The following is a 21,169-nucleotide window of genomic DNA, read 5'->3' as shown; positions in this document are numbered from 1 at the left end:
AAAAAGAGGTCCCCTTTTACCTACGACTACAGTAAAAACCCGCAAGTGTGACGAATCCGCGCCACAAAGGTGGGTGCCCCCTAACACAAACAAAACACAGAACATAAACGAGTCCGAGAACACACGCCACAATACAACTAAACGTAGGCCTAGAGATATTTATTATGCTAATAAAACAATAAAGCGACTAACAATAACGATAATACAATGATCTAATTAATTTACAGGAATACGCTAACTTAAACTACAGTACACTAAAACTATTTACAAGATTATTACTATTAAGATAAAGAAAAGGTTTTTTTTTTTAGTTCAGTTCAGTTGGGTTTCACCTTACGCCCGCGTCCGTGTTCTTCTCTTGTCCACAAATCACCACGCTCCACCAACAAACAGTGCCCTGCCAAACCAAACTCCCGTTTCTCCAACCAGGTTCCTGTCTCACCAGTTCTCAACTTTGCTCGTTTCCTTCGTTTCAACTTTGCTTCGTCTTCTGACAACTTTGCAGTTTTCAACTTTTTACTTCTCGTAACTTGACTCGCTCAGACTTGTTATTGAATTAGTTACTATCTCTTCTTCCTTTAGCTCACAGTCTGGTAGATTCTTTGCACACCCGTTCCCCCGCAAATGGTTTTCTACCGTGAAATGGAACGATTGTTCTGAATGAATTTCTCAGAAATGATACTGTGCCGAGTCTCCGTTGACTCAAATTTTTCCACGCTCTTCGCTCGTAACTCACAAACGTTCACCTCACTTCTTCAAAAAAAAAACCACCCCGTACCAAACCACCCAAATCCTTAAATACACATGGACGCAAGGTGCCCGAAAAGAATGAAGAAAACTATTTGATATACACAATAAAGGTTAATTACACAACAGTTTACACAAGTGAAGAATAAAAATTACGTAACAGATACAAATAATCACGAACTACACTGATCCTAAGAGAATAAAAAAAATAATTTACATTTAATAAATAAATTCCTAACACTTCCATGACACCTCCCCCCTTAAATAGCTATTTTTTGGGGACATGGAAACACAAAAATAGTGCTTAATTAAAGATTACATTAATATACTGTAGAGCAATATGAGGTATTTACGCCCTACTAAGGGCATCTACGTTACAATTTTGCTTACCACTCTTATGTTCTATTTTTATGTCGTACTCCTGTAAGGTAATGCTCCACCTTAATAGTTTCCTACTCTTGTCGCGAACCTGATTTAACCACACAAGGGGATTGTGATCCGTTTGCAGCTTAAAAGTGCGGCCATATAAATAATAGCGAAATAGCTCTACAGCCCAAACAATTCCTAAACATTCTTTTTCTGTGGTAGACAACTTTTCCTCTCTAGGCTGTAACTTTCTACTAGCATATGCTATGGGGTGTTCCTCCCCGTCCTGATCTTTCTGACTTAAGATGGCCCCAAGACCTCTATTTGACGCATCTACTTGCAAAATGAACTCGTCATTCCAGTGTGGTGGCCTCAAAACAGGGGGAGTCTGCATTGCAACTTTCAAATCCTGAAAAGCTGATTCATGATTAGTACTCCATTGAACCTTAGAGGGATTTTTACCCTTAGTGAGGTCGGTAAGGACAGCAGCCCGTTCCGAAAAATTTGGGATAAATTTCCTATAATACCCGATTAAGCCAAGAAAAGATCTTACCTGCTTCTTAGTTTCTGGTCTGGGATATTCTTTAATGGCTTGAACCAAAGCTGTGCGGGGCTGAATTCTATCACCTCCAACTCTGTGACCAACAAAATCGACCGTTGACATCGCGATCTTACATTTGGACGGCCTAGCATTCAGTTTGCACTCTCGTAAACGTTGTAAAACCTGTTGGAGCTCAAAAAGGTGTTGGGGAAAAGATGTTGACGTGTCAACCTCGACATCATCAATGTAGGCATCTGCAAAATCTAACCCCTGCAAGACTTTCTCAGACATCATCCTCTGAAAGGATGCTGGAGCTGTTTTCATACCAAATGGCATAACTAAGAACTCATACAAGCCTTTGGTAGTAATAAATGCGGACTTTTCGATGGTAGAGGTCTCCAAGGGAATCTGCCAGTAACCTTTTGTGAGATCAATTGTACTAATGTACTTAGCAGAGGCAATCTTCTCAATCATACGTTCCATGGAGGGAATAGGATAAGCATCCATCTTTGTGACAGAATTCATTTTTCTGTAATCAACACACAGTCGTATTGTACCATCTGGTTTGGGAACAATGACAACTAGCCCATGGACTAGTAGAATGGCGTATTATGCCCATTTCCAGCATATTTTCAATCTCTTTGTTAACCTCCTCCTCAAGTTTTTGAGGGACCTTATAAGGGGCGCACCTAATGGGTGGGGAATCACCCGTGTCGATTTTATGCACCGCTACATTGGTTAAATTTGGTTTTCCTGAAAATACATCAGGATACTCATGTAGCAAGTTTTTTACCTGTCGTCTTTGATCTTCCGTCAAATTATCAGAGATCACTACATCTTTACAAGTCTCATCGTGACCAAATGGGAAAACGTTGCTTTCGTGCGGCAGTGGCATCTCTGGGGACTCCGCCATTACTAAAGCAGCCATTTCATCCCGGCTCTGCCATTTGCTAAGCAAATTAATGTGATAAGTGCGATGCTGTTTGTACATCTTGCCTGTATCAAGCTCATAATTCAATCCGTCCTCTAGTGCTCTAGTGACTTTGAAGGGTCCTTGCCATCTCATTTCTAATTTACTCCCAGGGGTGGAAAGCAAAACTAAGGCTTTGTCTCCAACTTCTAAGTGTCGTTTTGAACTATGAATATCATACAACCGTTTCTGCTTACCTTGGGCTTGCTTCAAGTTTTCTTGAACAACTTGTTGCATCGTTGCAAGTCTTCTTCGGATCTCAAGGACATGAGTTATCAGATTGTCTTCTAAAGATGATCCTTCCGACCAAGTCTCCTTGATAACGGCGAGGGGTCCTCTCACCGTATGTCCATAAAGTAATTCAAAGGGCGAGTAACCAGTGGACTCACAAGGAATCTCTCTATAAGCAAAGAGTAAGTATGGAAGATACTTGTCCCAGGTTTGAACCCGCTCTCGAACAAACTTCCTCAGCATACTCTTTAAAGTGCCGTTGAAACGCTCCACTAACCCATTTGCCTGGGGGTGGTATACTGATGTCTTAATCTTAGTTATGCCTAATTGCTCATACAGCTGGGCCATAAGCTTACTCATGAAATTGGAGCCCTGGTCAGACACTATCTTATCGGGGATACCCACCCTAGAGAAATACTGAATCAATGCATCTGCAACCGCTTTTGAGCTCGTTGACCGTAAAGGAATGGCCTCTGGGTACCGTGTAGCATAATCTACGATTGTTAAAATGTACCTGTAACCCGTTGTTGTCCTGGGTAATTCTCCTACAATGTCGATGGCAATTTTCTTAAAGGGTTCAGTAACAATATCTACAGGCCTCAAGGGTGCCCTTTTTGACTTCAGCTTCCTGGCTACCACCTGACATTGCGGGCAAGTTGCGCAATATTTGCGAACATCAAAGCTTAGACCAGGCCAGAAAAAATGTGCGGTTATGCGTTCAACTGTCTTCTTGCTACCCATATGACCTGACAAGGGGATTGTGTGACCAACACGCAGGATTTCATTCCTATAGGATTCTGGTACTACAATTCGATCAACAAACCTTGTTCCATTATGTTCTTCGGGAAGATATTTACGGTGCATCAGGAGGTCGTTAGTGAAGAAGTACCCATCCGATTCTTGTGGTGCCATTTTGGATGATTCCTTGCGTACTTTCTCGAGAGTCACGTCTGACTTCTGATCCGCTATCAGCTGGTTTCTGTCTCTATCTAGGATGTTTACTGGAGGTTTAACTTTACTAGGTTCTATTATCAAAGTATCACTCTCAGGATTCTTCTTACTTGTCTCTTCCTGTACCATGCCCTCAAATAACCTTTGCAAATCTCCTTCCTCTGGAGCTTCAGGCTTTATTTCTTTCTTCGCTAAACTCTTGACGGCGAGTGAATTTTCCCTGTCAATTAGCTCGTCTGCTTTCAATTGGGCTTCTTGTAATGCTTTCTGTCTCCTAGTCATCACGAAGGCCTCATCTCCACCAATGTCATCAGCTAGAACATTTCTCTCCCATTGGTCCAAAACATTTTGTCTCGACAGTGTTCTTCCAAAAGACGACCTGCCAAGTAAGCAATCTACGGGTAGCCTCTCCAACACTCCTACTAATTCTACGTGTTTACCTTCTTTGCTGTCAAATTCAACGTTTGCAAGTGGGACTGTAAGACGTTCTCCCGCAGCTGTTAATACTGTGATATTCTCCCCTGTGAAGGCTGTATTGTTTACATATCTTTTCTGGACTAGAGTCCTAGTACAACCAGAATCAATGACCATTTCTGCAATTTTCCCGTTTATTTTACCTCTAACATTGCAAGGAGGGAACTGAGATTGTTCTGACGTTAGGGGTGTCATACACAGGAGGTATCCCTGTGAAGGCTTCCCACGGCCCTTTCCACAGTTGAACGACATGTGACCTGGTTTACCACATTTGTAACATTTAATTTCAGGCCTCGTGGTTCTACGGGCTGGAGGGGAGGATGGTTTGGAGGGTCTTACATGGTATTGGTCTTGTTTCTGTTCAGACAATAAGTTATCCGCCTTAACATCTGGCCTCTTCTTTTTCCCAAATTTCTCATAACTAGCGGTTGACATATACTTACCATCAACAAGTGGCCCTTTCCTAGATTGAACATGTAAATTAGCAAGGTTGCCAAGTTCTTCAGCAGTTTTGGGCTTTTGCTCCTTTAACCAAGCTCTAAGCTCAGGACTTACCGCATCAAGAAGTCGCTCCATCAATACCTGTTCAATTATCTTATCCGCATCACCAGTAGCCTCGGCAACAGCTATCCAGCGGCTGAGATACCTTCGGGTTCTGTTTCCCCACTGGACGAAGTCCTCGTCGGGCTTTTTCTCTGAGGTTCGAAACCTATATCTATAGTGATCTGCGGTTAACTGGTAGGCTTTAATAATGCTTGCCTTACTCTCGTGGTAATCCTGGCATGCAGGGTCTGGGATTTCTAAATAAATAGACTTAGCCTTTTCAGTGAGCTTGGGTACTAAATTACCAACCCATTCCCCCTCGGGTAAGGATTGCGCCCTTGCAGTCATTTCAAAAATCCGGAAAAAATCATCTATATCTTCACTCTCCCTCATTTCCCTGATTTTGATAAACTTGGGCCTTTTAACCTCATTGTCACTTACCTGTTTCCTTTCAAACTCCCTTACAGCAAATTCTTCCTTTTCAGCTCTAAGGTTTCTGAGTCTCTCCTCCTCTCGTACCAAACGCCTTTCTTCTTCTTGGGCTTTTTGAGTTTCAAACTCCCTTCTCTCCCTCTCTAATTCCCTTTCAGCCTGACGCCTTTCTCTCTCCACCTCCCTTTCTAACTCCCTCATTTCTCTGTGTTCCTGACTAATTCTCTTCCGCAGTTCTAACATCTGCAGCTCACGCTCTTGTAACTGTAATTTCTGCTCAAAACTAAGACCAGTCTCCAAAGTTTCCTCCGCAAGGTTTTCTTCTGGTGCATCGAAACTCTGACCTATGCGATCTGAAGTTCTGAGTTTGCTCGCTAAAGTCTTAACACCATCCTTAGGAGAAAAATGAATACCTCGTTTGATAGCCTCAGCTCTAAGATCTTTAAGGACCCAGGAATCATAGCCGATCGCTGCAGTAGCCATATTAAATAATCGTATACTATTACCTTGCGTGTCTCCTGTTGAGCTGTTTATGTAAACTGTTAAGGAGCGATCCCACTCCTGACACCAAAATATGTGACGAATCCGCGCCACAAAGGTGGGTGCCCCCTAACACAAACAAAACACAGAACATAAACGAGTCCGAGAACACACGCCACAATACAACTAAACGTAGGCCTAGAGATATTTATTATGCTAATAAAACAATAAAGCGACTAACAATAACGATAATACAATGATCTAATTAATTTACAGGAATACGCTAACTTAAACTACAGTACACTAAAACTATTTACAAGATTATTACTATTAAGATAAAGAAAAGGTTTTTTTTTTTAGTTCAGTTCGGTTGGGTTTCACCTTACGCCCGCGTCCGTGTTCTTCTCTTGTCCACAAATCACCACGCTCCACCAACAAACAGTGCCCTGCCAAACCAAACTCCCGTTTCTCCAACCAGGTTCCTGTCTCACCAGTTCTCAACTTTGCTCGTTTCCTTCGTTTCAACTTTGCTTCGTCTTCTGACAACTTTGCAGTTTTCAACTTTTTACTTCTCGTAACTTGACTCGCTCAGACTTGTTATTGAATTAGTTACTATCTCTTCTTCCTTTAGCTCACAGTCTGGTAGATTCTTTGCACACCCGTTCCCCCGCAAATGGTTTTCTACCGTGAAATGGAACGATTGTTCTGAATGAATTTCTCAGAAATGATACTGTGCCGAGTCTCCGTTGACTCAAATTTTTCCACGCTCTTCGCTCGTAACTCACAAACCTTCACCTCACTTCTTCAAAAAAAAAACCACCCCGTACCAAACCACCCAAATCCTTAAATACACATGGACACAAGGTGCCCGAAAAGAATGAAGAAAACTATTTGATATACACAATAAAGGTTAATTACACAACAGTTTACACAAGTGAAGAATAAAAATTACGTAACAGATACAAATAATCACGAACTACACTGATCCTAAGAGAATAAAAAAAATAATTTACATTTAATAAATAAATTCCTAACACTTCCATGACAGCAAGTAAGAACCTAAAAATTAAGAACCTGCAAGCCTTAAATTTTGCCATTTATACCCCCTATAAACAAGAACCTATTTAGCTTAAGAAAATTAAAATAGGTTCTTATTTTCTAAAATCATATAGTACATTACAGGTACACTGAAATTATTTACTGTAATCATAATCGAAGAAAAACCAGATTGCCATTGCTGTAAAACATGAATTTCTTAAGTAAAATGAGTGCAAAATAGTAGTTACAAAGCATACTAAGCAAGTGTAGATCCACACTACTGTATGGTAAATGCAGTGAAGCTAGTAATAATTACAAATTTAAATGTTACAGTTAAAGCTTAGTACAGCTAGGCAAAGCATATAATTAGATGTAAATATACAAATTTATATTATTTTATTTCCCTTTTTGTGGGGGGCAGGGGTGGGGTAGGGGTGGTGTGGTGAATAAAATTAAAATATAGGACAATTACCAACTTGTTATGCAGGTGTGTTTTTCTCCAAGAATAAGAACCTGTTTTTAGAACCTAAATAGCCTAAAATTTTGTTAAGTACCATTTATATAAGAACCTGTTTAGGCTAACTCTAAGAAATGTAGGTTCTTACTTGTGGGTTTTTACTGTATCATATTGATGGGACGAAACTCGATTTGGTTCTTTGCATAGAGACCTGGACTTGTTAACTAGTGATGTTCTCACTTGGAATTATCACATTGCCAATATTACAGCTAAGACAAATAGTATTTAGGCCTTTTCAAAAGAACATGTCGGGATGTCAGTGATGTCACAGCTCTTAAGACTCTGTATTGTAGTCTTGTGAGGCCTCAGGTTGAATATGCCTCTTGGGTGTGGAATCCTTATACGAAGAGTAACATTAGTCGTATAGAGTCAATTCAAAGAAGGGCAATCAAATTTATTCATAAAAGTGATGACAATTATTTGGTTAGGCTATTTGAACTCCACTTGTTATCTTTAGAGGATAGGAGATTTATTGCAGATGTTGTTTTCTTTTATAAGGTGGTTAATAATCATGTTTGCCTGACCCTTGATTCTAGGGGTTGGTTCTCTAGGGATGTTGACAGGGGATATGCATTGAGAAGTATGGATACTCCAAACCTTTTCACCAGATTTTCTAGGACTAATTTATTTAAATTTAGCTTTATGAGGAGAATAGTTGGGGAATGGAATAGTCTCCCTCTTGATGTTCGGGAAGCATCACCTGTGGCAGATTTTCAGTTGAAGGTTTCTACATTTTTAACTCTTTGAATTTCTGTATATACATTTTTGATCTTTTTTTTTCTTTTATGCGTGTATATTAGTAGATCTATAGATAGGTTGGAGTTTCCTCCTAGAATGGTGCTGCGGCGCTTTTTGAGGATTCTTCCCATTTCAACACATTATCATGTAAATATTTTTATTGTTGTTGTTGTTGTTGAAATAAAGCTTAATAAATAAGGTTAGATTGAAATGTTTGCTCTGTTTATATCTAACTTGGGGGTTTTGATTTGCCCTGCCATAATAATTATGAGGCCACCATTTATCTGGGATCTAGTGTTTAGTGCAGAAACGACAATATGTTTCACTTCTTATAATATGTAAAACTTGTCTAAACAACTTGGTGTCCAGTAGTTTTCAGGGCTGGTGTGTGCTTCACTTTTTGGGATATAATGTTTGTGCATAAATTCTTTTTTTTTTTTTTTGTGGGGTGATACCTTTTTAAAACTGTGAACAGGTTTTTTGTAACCAGAGACTAGGGCCAGTAAAATAGTTTTTTTTTATTTGCATATAATCTTAAAAACAGAATGCGAATCAACCTTGAGAGAGATGGAATATGTTTCCCTGTCAAAACAAGTCAGTTCAATAAAATTTAACTTGTAACAGCAAAAAATGTAAATATGAGTTTGTGCCCATTTGCACCAATACTTTCAAATAAAATGAAAGCATTACTTTCAATGATCTAGAAAGGAAAAAATGCAAACTTGCCATTTTCATTATGTTACTATTATCTCCCAAAATCAGATTTTTTTGGAATTGAATTTCTTTTTCTAAAAATAAGTTCACAAAATTTTTCTTACATCTTTGGAACATATCACTTATATTCCTGTGTTATTTGAGGATTTTAAGTTGGAATTTTGCTGTAATACCTTTAGTAATCCTGAATTTGAATTAATCACTATTGTGGTCCTGTGTGAGTTGAATTTACTCGTCTATTCACTTGGTAATCTAACTCTCTGGGAATTTTTCCATCCCCATCAACATAAGATCTTGTTTTGGCAATGAACCAGAACCATATTGTGTGGAGAAGAACCAGCATTATGAAATTATAAGGATATTTCTGGAAGGTCACAAATTATGCAGTCATATTGCTCAGTAATTATATTGAATTATTTAGTTTGTTAAAATGTTTCAAAAGTAGACTCACCAAACATTTTGCATTTGATGTTTGCTTGGAAGGCTTGTCTTTTTTCTGGCTCAGGAGATGTTTATATATGTTGTTTTCCTTTAACAAACATTTTTGTGTTGTTATTTTATTTGCATAATTTCCAGCCAGATTGTCTGGAGTGTGGGTGTTTTTGTTTTTTTATGTCGGTATCAACTTAATATGCCATCTTACTTGTTCATAACTGACACCATTATCAGGTTTGATTGGAAACATACCACCAATATTTTGGCCAGGTTTTAAAATAATTTTTTTTTTTGTATAAAAACCCTGTATTTCTCACATTGTAAAAAAGAGCAATGCACTGGAAAAGTCACTTATCGTTAACATATTCACATTCATTGTGTATGAAGAGATAAGATCATTTACAATAACTGGCAATTAAATCTGTAAACATAAAAGACAGGACTAGACCAGCTGGAGTTTTCTTCCTCTGATCCTCGTCATTTTTGCCTCATTTTATTTTGAACAATAAATTTTAATCTTTAAATGAAAGTCCAGACAAGACATTCTTTGAGGCCTTAGTTTCTGTTTTTCAGTTACAGTTAAACCTTGATTCTTTGGCCTTGTGGGGACTGGCTTGAATAGTTTGGATAATCAAGAATCCGGATAATCTAACTATGAAGCTCAAGATTTGAGTGAGCTAAAAATAAAATGAATAACTTAAAAGTGATTGCATATCAATATTTTGCAAAAATTAAAGGGTATCCTCAAATTGTTGTGTGTAAATTGCCAAGATTTGCTTAAAGCATTTTGAAGAAGTTATTAATGCTGACCAAAACGTTTTCCATCCACCTAAAATGTTTCAATAGATCAGTTTATTTCAAGCTGTCAGTGTGTGCATGTTGCTAATCATGTCCACCATTCTTTGAGCTGCCGAGTTGAGTTAAAAGTGCTAAACAGGGTTTTGTCTTTCTTGCCTTGTTAAACACTTGAGATATTTAAAAAACATTTTGCAGCTTTGAAAAGTAGAAGAAATTAGTTCCAGTGGGAGTGTTTCATTACATGTTCTTTTTTTGATGAAAAAAAATTGTCACAGAACTCAATTGTAATATATTTATTTAATTACTACTGTTAAAAAAATGGGATCAGAGAAGCAAGTCTGGATATTTTAAAAATTCAGATAATTGAGATACAGAGAATGGATATTTTACTGTATTGAATTTTAGGCTTAAGGGTCATTGAGCATCTAAATGAAACCTGTTTCAAGCGGTCACACATGGAGAATGGCCAGGGAGCTGTTTAATGCAGGTTGACCCCTTAATGCAGGTTAATCAGAATAGGGATATCATAAAAATAAAAAAAACACCATTTTATGCCACAATTGATCACTTATTGCATGAACCTTGTTCAAAAATACCTGTCCAGTAACATTGATTTCGGTAGAGAAACATGGATAAAAGGTTACTTAAAGGATTTTCCTTTTTTTTTTTTTTTTGAGTGATTAGCTTAAGTGACTGTTTAATACAGGAGGTAGACAATATAATAAAGGGTGACCAGTCGATTGCTTCATAAAGTGACTGCTCAATAGAGCTGAAACTTACAGTGACTGAGGTAAAAAAAAAAAATTGGGACTTTGCCAACAGACTTCTTTATACGGGGTGCCTACTTGATCCGGTGCTGCTTATACAGGTTGGACTATATTTGTCTCATTGGAAGGATCAAAATGTGAATTCTTCTCTTTTTTCTTTTTTAATTTTCAGAGTTAACTTTCCTTGCGGATAGGTGGTCTGGTATGGATATCAAGCTGTATGGAACAAAGGAAGACTTTGACAAACTTGGAAAAGAGAGTGCTATCTGTTTCGCAAACCATCGCAGTGATGTTGATTGGTTGATTGGATACACACTTGCTGAAAGAGTAGGAGTGCTGGCGGTAAATATCTGTCTGTAATGTGAGTGGGTGTGGGAGCCACATTGGACACCAGGTTCAAGAGAGGTCCAGGTCAAGACCTCATTGGGTCATCGTGTTGTGTTCTGGGGCAAAACAAGTTGCCTTCACAGTGCAACTCTATAACCAGCTGTAGAAATGGGTGCCATTGGATGGATAATAAAATGCTGTGGGGTAATCCCTGAGGAATAAGTTATGTTCCTAGTCAATTCTTTTTATGAAAGGTGGGATACAGCTCTGGCAGGACGGGGCAAAAAACTTGGCTTGAGTAAACACTTAACCTTTTAATGTGAGAGGGCATGCACTCACCTACTCAACTTACTGTCTTTACAAAGAGTGATAAACAACATTATCTCAGAAAACAGAGCAACTTTTGATAAGTATCAAAAGAAATCATTGCATTGGTTTTGCTTTACTTTATTAGATGCCATTGGTCCAGATCACAGAAAAAAAAAAAAAAAAGTCAGAGGTTGTGAGTCCCATCTGCTAAACACTGGGCGCTGCTTAACCCTCCCTATCACCCTACCCTAAAGGCAAATAAGTACATGAGCAAGTACTAAATAAATTGATATGATACAGATGAAATCTGAAAAAGTCCAGTAGAAAATTAAGTTAACTTTGGTTATTTAATTCAGTGCTAGGTTGTAAAAATTTTGTTTGGAAAATTTTGTTAAATGGAGATGATGGCTTTTATTTGTCACAGACCTGTAAGTGCTACATGAAGGGCTACTTGAAGTTTCTACCAATAATGGGATTCTCCTGGTGGTGCACAGAGTTTGTTTTCTTACAACGAAACTGGCAAAAGGACAGAAGATTACTTGAACAGAGTCTCAACACTCTTCAAGATTTCCCATTTCCATTTTGGGTTGGTAGTTTTTCTCAGTGTGAAACATAATTTAATTGGAGATATTGTGGAGATATTGCTTAGCTGTTGTTGTTTAATGAAAATAAAAATTAGTTGAAAGATTTATGAGTGATTGATGCACAATTTTCCAAGACCAATGTCTACAACTTGGTTTTAAAACTGTTACAGTGGTTTGGTTGATGCTAATAATTATTCAGTCTATTTTAAGCAAACTTCTTGAACATTGGGGAATATATTTTAAGTTGTTGGTTACTCAAAGCAATTATGTAATCAGCTCTTTTCTAGTAAATATCTTTTAGCTTTCTTTCTATGACAATGAATCCTAAAAACACATATATATTATAATTAGATAAAGGGGAAACCATACCAATCATTTTAACAGCTCTCAAATTAATAGGAATTAAATAGATCTCTTTTCATACTTTTAGATGGCCATTTTTGCTGAAGGAACAAGGCTGACAGAGGCTAAAGTACAGGCTAGTGTGGAATATGCCAGGGCAAATGGTCTTCCGGAACTAAAACATCATTTATTACCGCGATCAAAGGGGTTTTCTGTCACTGTCCAGTATCTTAAGGACAAAGGTACCTATAGAAGCTTCTTTAGATTTCTACATTGTTAAGAAACCTTGGATATCCAACTTTAATTGAAGTGAAATGCTTTTTGTTACAGTGCTTTTTATGCAGATTTATTTTTGCCCTATACTTTGGGGTGTGTAACATTAAAGCTATACCCTTTGTTTCAGAAACCCTCATGAATTAAAAATTACCCATACACCCTTTTGCCCCCAGCTCAACCCTTTAACTCCCATGAGTCAGCAAGGCACATCATATTTTGTTCCTCACAATATCAAGCAGACAAGGGATGAGAATAAAGAAAAAATATGTATTAGGGGATTATTATTTGATCAAATACTAAAGTTTCTGAACCAACAACTTGAAATACTCTGAGATTTAGTTGTGAATGAATTGAACATCTCAGTTTTCCTTAGTATGTATTGTGCGACTCTGATGTCCTAAGGAGGATGGAAATTAAATGTCAGGGGCTGGCACTGGGGTAACGAACTCTCTCATAACCCTCTCCCCTCCTATGGTTTGTGTGAGAAGGAAAAAAAAGATTGGAACAAATTGCCGCACTAATGATACCAGAGAAAACTAGTATACGAGACTCTAGAGGTCTGCAAAGGAAAGCCATGGTTTGTTCACGATTGATTTTAATTTGTTGTTTTTGTTGATTGGTTTTATGTTGTAATCTTATTTAGTCCCTGCTGTATATGACTTGGAAGTTGCTTTTCCCAAAGGAAAGGAACCAAGCTTGATCAGTATGCTAACGGGAGAAGCTGAAGAGGTGCACCTGTGGGTTAGGTAATGTTAATGTGACATTTGATAAAAATGGAGAAAGATGGGTTACCTGCTGTGCACGGTGGAAAAGGCACTGGCCTAACGGTTAGCCCTTGTCACCTGGCTGAGACGTAGTGTCGTGTTCTTGGGCAAGACACGGTTCTCTGACCATGCCTTTCGGGAGGACCAACATGCTCGTCTCAGGTAACCTAATGCAAGTTTGTACTCTTTGCTTTTGTTAAATTCAGGAGAATTCCAATTCAAGACATTCCATGTGGCGATATTGAGGAAACTTCCAAGTGGTGCAGAAAGGCCTTCCAAAAAAAGGTTTTCAAATTCACCTTTTGTCATTGATACATCATTGTCGCTCTTCGTATTTTCAGTTCGTGCTGCTCGCTGGTTGTTTCTAAATGACTTGTTCTCCCGCCTTGTTCTCCGGTAGTTTGAAGTGGTCAAACGTAATTTCCCGCGCAAAATCTCAAAGGAAACATCAGGAGCAGCCGCTGTGTCGCAAAATCAGTAAACAAAAATGGAAATTATCATAGAAATCTGTAAAAGGAAAGAGAAGGAGAACTCGACACTATTTAACAATTGGTTCATGCTTTAGCGTGCACTATCGAGTTATGGAGCACGCGGGAAGTTTGGAGAGCACGAAAGAAGCGTAAGAGTTGCCCGAGGCGATAGCCGAGGGCAACTTTAGCTTCTTGAGTGCTCTCCAAACTTCCCACGTGCTCCATAACTCGATAGTGCACAGCTGAAAGCATGAACCAATTGTTTTAGAACATAGCCGGTGGAATTGTGCATCAAATCCGACGGGAAAAATGGACAACAATATCAGTTGAAGCGAATCGTGACGGCGCTGATGCCGAGTCTCCTTTTCCTTTGTTTTTCTCTTTTTCTGCCTCATTTAAGAACTCTAGCCCAAGGGAAAAGGTCGAAACATTGTCTTCGTTTTCGGACTAGTAGGCCGAGTTTCTGTTTGTATCCATTATTGTCGCGAAATATATTATTTTTCCCGCGCTAACAATCGGCCGCTCGCGCGAAAAAAAAATTTCTGGCAAAGCGATTTGCTGACGCTGTCAGCGTGCACTATCGGGATTTTGAGCACGCTTACAAATATTGAATTTCATTGCGCGGTTCTGCTAGCTATGTTCTAACCGAACATAGAACATATTCAACTGAAGTACGGGTATCCTCTTGATTTACATTTCTCTTTTGAGGTTTACCAAAGAAGTTATACGCCTCAAAAACACTGTGCTTACTGGCTTGTGTGGTTGTTTGCAACTCGTGTGAGACAACGGTTGCTGGTTGCCTCTTGGCGGGTTCATTTCTCCCGCTTTACCTGCTGGTCTGATGTTTTTCCCGCGCTTTTCTGGCTGTTGTCACCGACGGATTCAGTTTATCCCTTCTATCACCAGGAAATTGTCCTGTACTTTGCCCAGTACACTGATTTCGATGCTTACGTTTCCTTCCCGATTTCTTTCAGGACGAAGGAATGGCTTACTTCGTTGAACATGGTAAATTTCCAGCAGAAAGGATAGATTGCGCCAAGGGAAAGCGAAGTCTCGTCGTGACTATTTTATGGAACATACTTTTGGGTGTTCCACTGTTGTGGTATATCTTGTCTGTATTGCTGTCTGGCTCCATTACTTCACTCTTAATTGCTGCCATAATTGCTCTAGTGGGTAAGTAAAAGTTTCATCAAAATTGAATAGAAATTTGTGACTAACGTTGTCATTTGTTGCGATTAACGGATTTTTGCTGATGTCGTGCTCGTGCGCAAACAAAAACAATGAAATACGACTTGAGGCGATGAAACCACGTAGTCATACACTAAAGCTACTAGCACATGTAGCCAACACCAAACAAAGAAAGAGAAGAACACCAGCATGTTAATGAAATAAAATCCAAAGCGCGCAAAACTTTGACGTAAAATGAAGCAAAGAAGCAGAGAACGCGATACGTTGTCGTAACAATGAAACAAAATCCAAAGAACGCGCATTTTTTTGTGTAAAATGAAACAACAAAACAGAGTGCGCTTCAGCGCGCTTGGCTTTTTGCAACAGTTAAACAAATTCAGAGCGTGCGCAACTTTGGTACAGCAATGAAACGTAATTCATAGCGTGTGCAACTTTGGAGTAACTGTGAAACAAAATCCGAAGCGCGTAACTTTGTTACAACATCAGATAATGTTACAGTCGAACCTTGTTTATCCGGACTCGTTGGGACTGTACGAAATAGTTCGGATAATCGGGAATATGAATATTTATGAGGAACAAAAACTCATTCAATTAGGAAAGCGACATTTAATCCTGAAACAAAACATTTACAAATCGTTTTGAAAAAGATATGGTCTATATCTTCACTTTCCTAAATGAATACCTCCACTTGTGTGTATTAACAATCAAAATTAATGAAAAATGTTTTTACATTGGCCTAAAACGTTGAGTTAGTAATTTGTCTTAACGCCTTTACTTCACTTTTCAATGCTGTAGTTTTAATGAATATGGCTACGGATATTGATCATGACTAATAAATGTTCATGAAAAATTGGGACCAGAGAAAAAGTCCGGATGATCGAGAAATCCGGATAATCGTGGATAAATTGAGGTTCGACTGTAGTTGAACTGGGAGGAGCGAAAGTTGGTATGAAATCATACACGTGAATTAAAAATCGAACCTTCAGACCAGAGAAGTACAACACGAAGTTCAGTTACCACTTTAGTACAACTATTTTGAAATCGCTAAAGTCAGCTGCTCAAGTAGAGGATTTTCAGTCTCCGCAAACATTTTATAGATCCAGCTCTGAGCTGGTTTGTAAAAAGTTGCAAAAGTTGTCTTTCATTTTCCTGCAATTACATCAGTTATTTTAAGCAAGACTTGCCGGTAATATCTGATTGGTTGTTGTGTATTAGTAAAGATTTCTCAATGACTGGAAACGAGAAGCGATTTAGAGCAATGAATGGTGCGATTTTTGAATAAATCGCACTGATGAGGGCCAATCAGATTGCAAGGACCACCATTGATTTCAAAATAGATGTAGCTGGATGTAATAGTAACGCAAAAACGAGTATGCGCGCGCTACTTTCAAACAACAGTGAAACAAAATCTAGAACGCGTGCAAGTTTGGTGCAAAGAAAGGTTAAACTACAGTCCCCGCAATTTAAGTGCAACAATTAAACAAAATCCAGCGCCCGCAATTTGTGTGCAACATGAAATAGAATGAAGAGCACGCGCAACTCGGCAAGAGTTCTGCGAAATGAGAATGGGCGGTTTTACTTAGCCTTTAACAGGAATAATTAAAAACTGTGCCATTCCATTAATTGCGCCTGCTTTCTTGGAAGAGTACCCCCCAGATATATGTAGTTACGAGTGTTGTTGGTTATAACCCGTTGAAATACGTTTTTCAGGTTTTATCGTGATTAAAGTTCTGCTGCACTTCAGTGACTCCAAGAAAGGTAGCAGTTTTGGGCTAAAGCCCTCTAATGGTACAAGAAGCAGTACCCCACCAAATGGCGACACGGCAAAGAAGTTAGCTTAGATCATGTTATGCCAATATTCAAATTAATTTACGAAGTTGATCAGGGATCGTCTAAGAGAATGTCCAAGAATTCTTGGTAAACATCACTTGTTACAATTGACAACTTGTACTCAAATTTGAATTATATTTTAGTTTATACCAAGTTCTTTCTACATGTTTTTAAGACCTAAGAAGGGAAACGCATAATCCTAAAGTTTTGTATGGTTACTTTTCTTAACAAAAACCACTGAAAACCAGGTGTTACGATTTACGTTGCGCATTGTGTAGGAGAAAGGATGTAGAAAGCGAAACATTGTTGAATTTCATGACTGTTGATGACCCTTTACAGGATTCTTTCTTTATGGGATAACTTCCTTGATCTGGGAGGAAGGAATAAAGTAGATTCAAAGTAATGTGAAACAATTATTCAGTGATGGTATTTCCAGCTTTGTCGATCTCATAAAAATTTTTTTTGATTTATTTCTCGAAAGTAGAGTATTCATTAGGGGAAGTTCGACTTCCAACAATTCCAATAAATGTTTGATTTCTTTATTTAATTTCCGTGTCCTATTATGAACGTTACAGGTCAACAGAGTTATTATCTGTGTATTGCAATTCCTGAGGTTCCTTTCAACTTCTTGTTTTTCCTGTCTTCTGGTTTACTCCTCTTTATTTCCTTTGTCGCTTTCATAGGCTCTATAATCGTACCAATGAGAGTTGAAACACGTGGTTTTGTCAGATGATTGACAATCGTGCCTGTGTTCCAGTGTTTACCCACAGGATTCCGCACGCTCCTTTCAAACTGCACATGGTTTCCGTAAGGATGGGGAACCGAGGAAACCTGAAAGAAAGTTAATGGATTGCACGTTTAATGTTGAGATGTCACTTTCTAACTTACTTAAGAAATTCTAGGAAGAGGGGAGAGGGGAAACTTACTACTAACTGGCATCTCATCCTGGGGCTGTAATCTAAATACTCACCGGCAGCTCGTTGGTGCACTTACCCCCCCCCCCCCCCAAAAAAAAAACAAAAAAAAAAACAAACAAACAAACACGTAAGGAGCTAGATGGGGATTGAACGTTTCACTAATTAGATAGTGATCTTAAAATAATGCGCTTTTCAGTAAGGGTCGTGCAACCAAAACCAAAGAAATCCTGAGGAGAACAAAGAGTACCAAAGTAAAGGCTAAGAAACTGTCTGAGGCGGGGGAAAACGCAGGGGATCAAGCCGGATGAGAGGATAGCGGGAGTTTTTCTGGACCAATCACTGAGCGGGATAGAATCGAGTGCTTCCCAAGGTCATCACAACGACCAATCAGAAGAAAGGAAATACAAGAACTAATAAGAACTCAAGTACTAGCAAACAAAGTGGCTAAAGCGCGGGAAAATACGAGCGACCAAGTTAGTCGTGCATCTGATTGGTTGAGAGAGAGGGTGGTGCAACTCTTTTGGACCAATCACAAAGTGGAGTGAAGCAAAACCAAATGAATGCAATCCCAGATTTCCTTCTACATTCAGTTGAAAAAATCGCTCTTAAAACTACTGTACAGCGATGGATAATTACTGTCGATCCCCCTTAAGAAAATTGCCCTAAAATCAAGCCTTACCTGATTCCTGCTAAACAACTTGCTCTTCTCCTCACTGAGAATCACGTGGGACAAATTCTTGTCTTTCCGGGGAGGGGCTGGGTCGGCTTTCTTAATAAACTTTTTTTTCTTCTCGGATGGTTTAATACCTGCCCCAGCCCAGCTCCCCCAGCCAGGCAGACTCAGGTCTACATCTTTTGGTTTAGAAGCCTCCTCAATCTCCTTCTTTTCCTGAATAAACTCTTCTACAACATCATCATTGGCAAACGCTTGCTGAATATTGATTCGCTTCTGTCGAAGGGAATCACTCTCCAAGTCCTCGCCAACATTTCCGTGCTCCTCGATTCTGAAAATTTTCGTCGGGTCCACACGAATGTCTTTTGATTTCGATTTCTCTGTTTCAGCGCTGGCTTTGTCTTTCGCACGGTTTCCATTTCTAAAGGAATTTCTCTGACCAGTGCTGTCTGTTCCATTATCGTTCGTATTCTCAGAGACATTTAACATCTTAATCTCGTGTTTACTTTTAGAAAGACTCTTTTCTACTTCATTAAAAGTATTTTCAGGGTCCTTCTTTTTTGATTTTTCAGATTGCTTTCTCTTTTTTACAGTCACTTTGTCCCCGGTGTCTTTGGATTTACGCTTTTTTCTGCCTTTTGCTTCTTCAAACTGTTGTCTCTTTGTATCCTTTGTGGATTTCTCATTGACACTGACTGGTTGTATCTCAAACTCTTCCCCATTCTCTCTCCCTCTCACATCAAGTTGCTCCAAATCGTCCTCATCCTCATCATGTGCCTCCTCTGTTCTGATTGGCTGGAGCCGGTGGAGCTTGGTTGGAGAATCTGAAAAAATATATATATTAACATTCCTTTTAACACATTCAGGAGATTCATCAATCTAGAGTTACGTGCTATTACAAAATTATCCTTTACTGGGTTATGTTTATTAAAAAAGTTTGGTGACTGAGCTTAAATTTTATGTATTGTCCTCCTTCCTTCCTTAATTTCTTTCTCTGTCATCAAACAGAACACATACATCTTCCTGTGCTTAACAGTAGCACACATGAATAGAGTACGTTAGCCGTATATATGTATCTTGCCTACCGTCGAACATTTCTCTATTGTCTAATCTCCAGAATTTGTGTTCTACCAGGGAGGGATCAAATGGTTTTTTTCATTTTATTCTCATGTTTGCTTCACATTGTGAAAACTGTAAGAGGACTGGTATCAAGTCAAACGTGTAAAATTGTTAGGACTGCTCTTACTATGGCCTCCTATGTAGCCGTTCTTCTGTAACCCTTCAACTCCCATGAGTGATCAAGACCGAATTTCTCCTTACAATATCAGTACAACTCCAAGCAGACAAGCGATAAGGATAGCCAAAAATACAAATTAGAAGAGTATTACCTGATTGAAAACTAAATTCTTCAAACTCATATCATGAGAATTGTATGTTAGATAGTAAGGAGTAGAAGGGTCAAAGAGTAACACATGAACCACTGCAAAGTAGGACGCTAAACTACTACTCCACTTCGACGCAGATTTTTTCAAAAAATTACCATTCTCAACGTTATTTGAGGTTTTTGATGAATAAAGTCCTGCCCCATTAGTGGCAAGCTTCCATGGATTGTCTTCAGAGGTAACAAGATTGCTGTAACTGTCGCATTCGTATTCTACATCTCCCAAACTTTCCCCTTGAACTGGTGTATCCTTCTCTTCATCGCTTTCTGACCCTGTAGCTTTCTGTGTCAAGTTCTGGCTGATACGCAGTTGTTCTTGAAGTAATTTTTTAGCCTGATGATAATAAAAAAAAAAGAAAGAAAATCAACAGACAAGAGAGGTTTACAAAGTTTGCTAAATATCTGAACAAGAACTGGAAAGGTATAAAAATATATCATTTCTTAAAAGTGCAATGTAGCATATCCATTATTATCAATTTGTCAGACATTTTATTTTCTCAATGCCCTTCAAATTTGATTAAAGTAGTAACACAGTTTAAGAGAGAACATGAACTTTATTGTTTTATTAAATTCAAGAATGTGAATGGCCATGTAAACACTGATAAAACACGACAAAAAAAAAAAAAAAAAAAAAACCTTACGTCTACATTCTTTCCCGCTTTAGTTATGAGGTGTTTGGCCCACTTTGAAGTATTTCGATGCTTGAGTGACATACGTTCCTATGAAGAGATTTGATTAGTTAGTCTTCCTTCCAGTGGCTTAACATTTCCTTGCAAAGAATTGAAGAGGATTTGGTTTCAGATCACCAACCTCTGGCTGATTAGTGTGAGAATTCTCATGGTCTGTTTTCTGCATAATTCATTAAAATTGTATGGACATATTAAATGTTAATTGGTTAGGAGAGTTAATATACTGTAACAGAAGGAAAATGATCACCTCAGCTCTTAGTTTTTCAGCTTTTTCTACAGTTTCCTTCTCATTATCTGCCTGAGGATCTTCTTCAGCTTTTTTTTCAGCTGCACGTTTCTCAGCTTTTCGTTTTACCCGATGATATCTAGCATGAACATTTATGATAGTCAATTCTCAAAATTAATATCCACAGAACCGTTGTGGCATCGTAGCCAGAAGTAATTTTACTAGTCGTTTCACACTAGGAAAACTGGGATTATCTCTGCCTTCCATGGCATTACTCAGTTTCCCTTGCTAGATGCAACATACATCTATTTTTATTGTATACAATGAATATATGAAGTTCATATATTTTGAACTGTGGTATTAGATACGTATGATGCACGATCCTCGCAGT

At 38.6% G+C, this 21,169-nt stretch overlaps 3 protein-coding genes across 12 annotated transcripts in view; 1 reads left to right on the top strand and 2 right to left on the bottom strand.

Moving 5' to 3' along the window:
• Positions 1-17,379, top strand: part of LOC111329032 (1-acyl-sn-glycerol-3-phosphate acyltransferase gamma) — a 25,933-nt gene extending 8,554 nt beyond the window's left edge. For 3 of the 5 annotated variants that reach the window (XM_022933631.2, XM_022933646.2, XM_088730824.1), the window contains exons 3-9: positions 10,915-11,084; positions 11,803-11,964; positions 12,393-12,546; positions 13,224-13,326; positions 13,551-13,629; positions 14,789-14,987; positions 16,713-17,379. In XM_022933631.2, the coding sequence (XP_022789366.1) occupies positions 10,915-11,084; positions 11,803-11,964; positions 12,393-12,546; positions 13,224-13,326; positions 13,551-13,629; positions 14,789-14,987; positions 16,713-16,843 (998 nt within the window). In that variant the 3' untranslated portion in view covers positions 16,844-17,379. Of the gene's footprint in view, positions 1-8,572; positions 8,623-10,914; positions 11,085-11,802; positions 11,965-12,392; positions 12,547-13,223; positions 13,327-13,550; positions 13,630-14,788; positions 14,988-16,712 lie in introns of all 5 variants that reach the window. The other 2 variants (XM_088730823.1, XM_088730825.1) reach the window with 1 other exon arrangement.
• On the bottom strand, positions 1,143-6,743 carry LOC148725878 (uncharacterized). Of its 3 annotated transcripts, none has more exons than XR_015990835.1 (4): positions 3,679-6,741; positions 2,822-3,024; positions 2,448-2,604; positions 1,143-1,748 (listed from the first exon to the last, which is right to left on the bottom strand). XR_015990835.1 is itself a non-coding variant. In XM_088730810.1 (4 exons), exons 2-4 carry the CDS (start codon positions 5,496-5,498, stop codon positions 1,737-1,739), a joined length of 2,409 nt encoding a protein of 802 aa, XP_088586936.1. In that variant the 5' UTR covers positions 5,499-5,648; positions 5,762-6,742; the 3' UTR covers positions 1,143-1,736. The 3 variants fall into 3 exon arrangements, 2 of the variants coding, with proteins under 2 accessions (XP_088586936.1, XP_088586935.1); XM_088730810.1 differs by having other exon boundaries at positions 2,448-3,024; positions 3,679-5,648; positions 5,762-6,742; XM_088730809.1 differs by having other exon boundaries at positions 2,448-3,024; positions 3,679-6,743.
• LOC111329027 (U3 small nucleolar RNA-associated protein 14 homolog A) overlaps positions 17,358-21,169 on the bottom strand; it is a 20,189-nt gene continuing 16,377 nt past the window's right edge. For all 4 annotated transcript variants that reach the window (XM_088730811.1, XM_088730812.1, XM_088730814.1 and 1 more), the window contains 5 exons: positions 20,800-20,917; positions 20,505-20,582; positions 19,963-20,197; positions 18,429-19,246; positions 17,358-17,663 (listed from right to left, as the gene is read on the bottom strand). In XM_088730811.1, the coding sequence (XP_088586937.1) occupies positions 17,421-17,663; positions 18,429-19,246; positions 19,963-20,197; positions 20,505-20,582; positions 20,800-20,917 (1,492 nt within the window). In that variant the 3' untranslated portion in view covers positions 17,358-17,420. The remainder of the gene's footprint in view (positions 17,664-18,428; positions 19,247-19,962; positions 20,198-20,504; positions 20,583-20,799; positions 20,918-21,169) is intronic.

The sequence above is a fragment of the Stylophora pistillata genome, chromosome 8 (genome assembly GCF_964205215.1).
Source record: "Stylophora pistillata chromosome 8, jaStyPist1.2, whole genome shotgun sequence".
NCBI lineage: Eukaryota > Metazoa > Cnidaria > Anthozoa > Scleractinia > Pocilloporidae > Stylophora > Stylophora pistillata.
The sequence above is the reverse complement of the archived record's forward strand: the minus strand, read 5'-3'. Positions and strand labels throughout refer to the sequence as shown.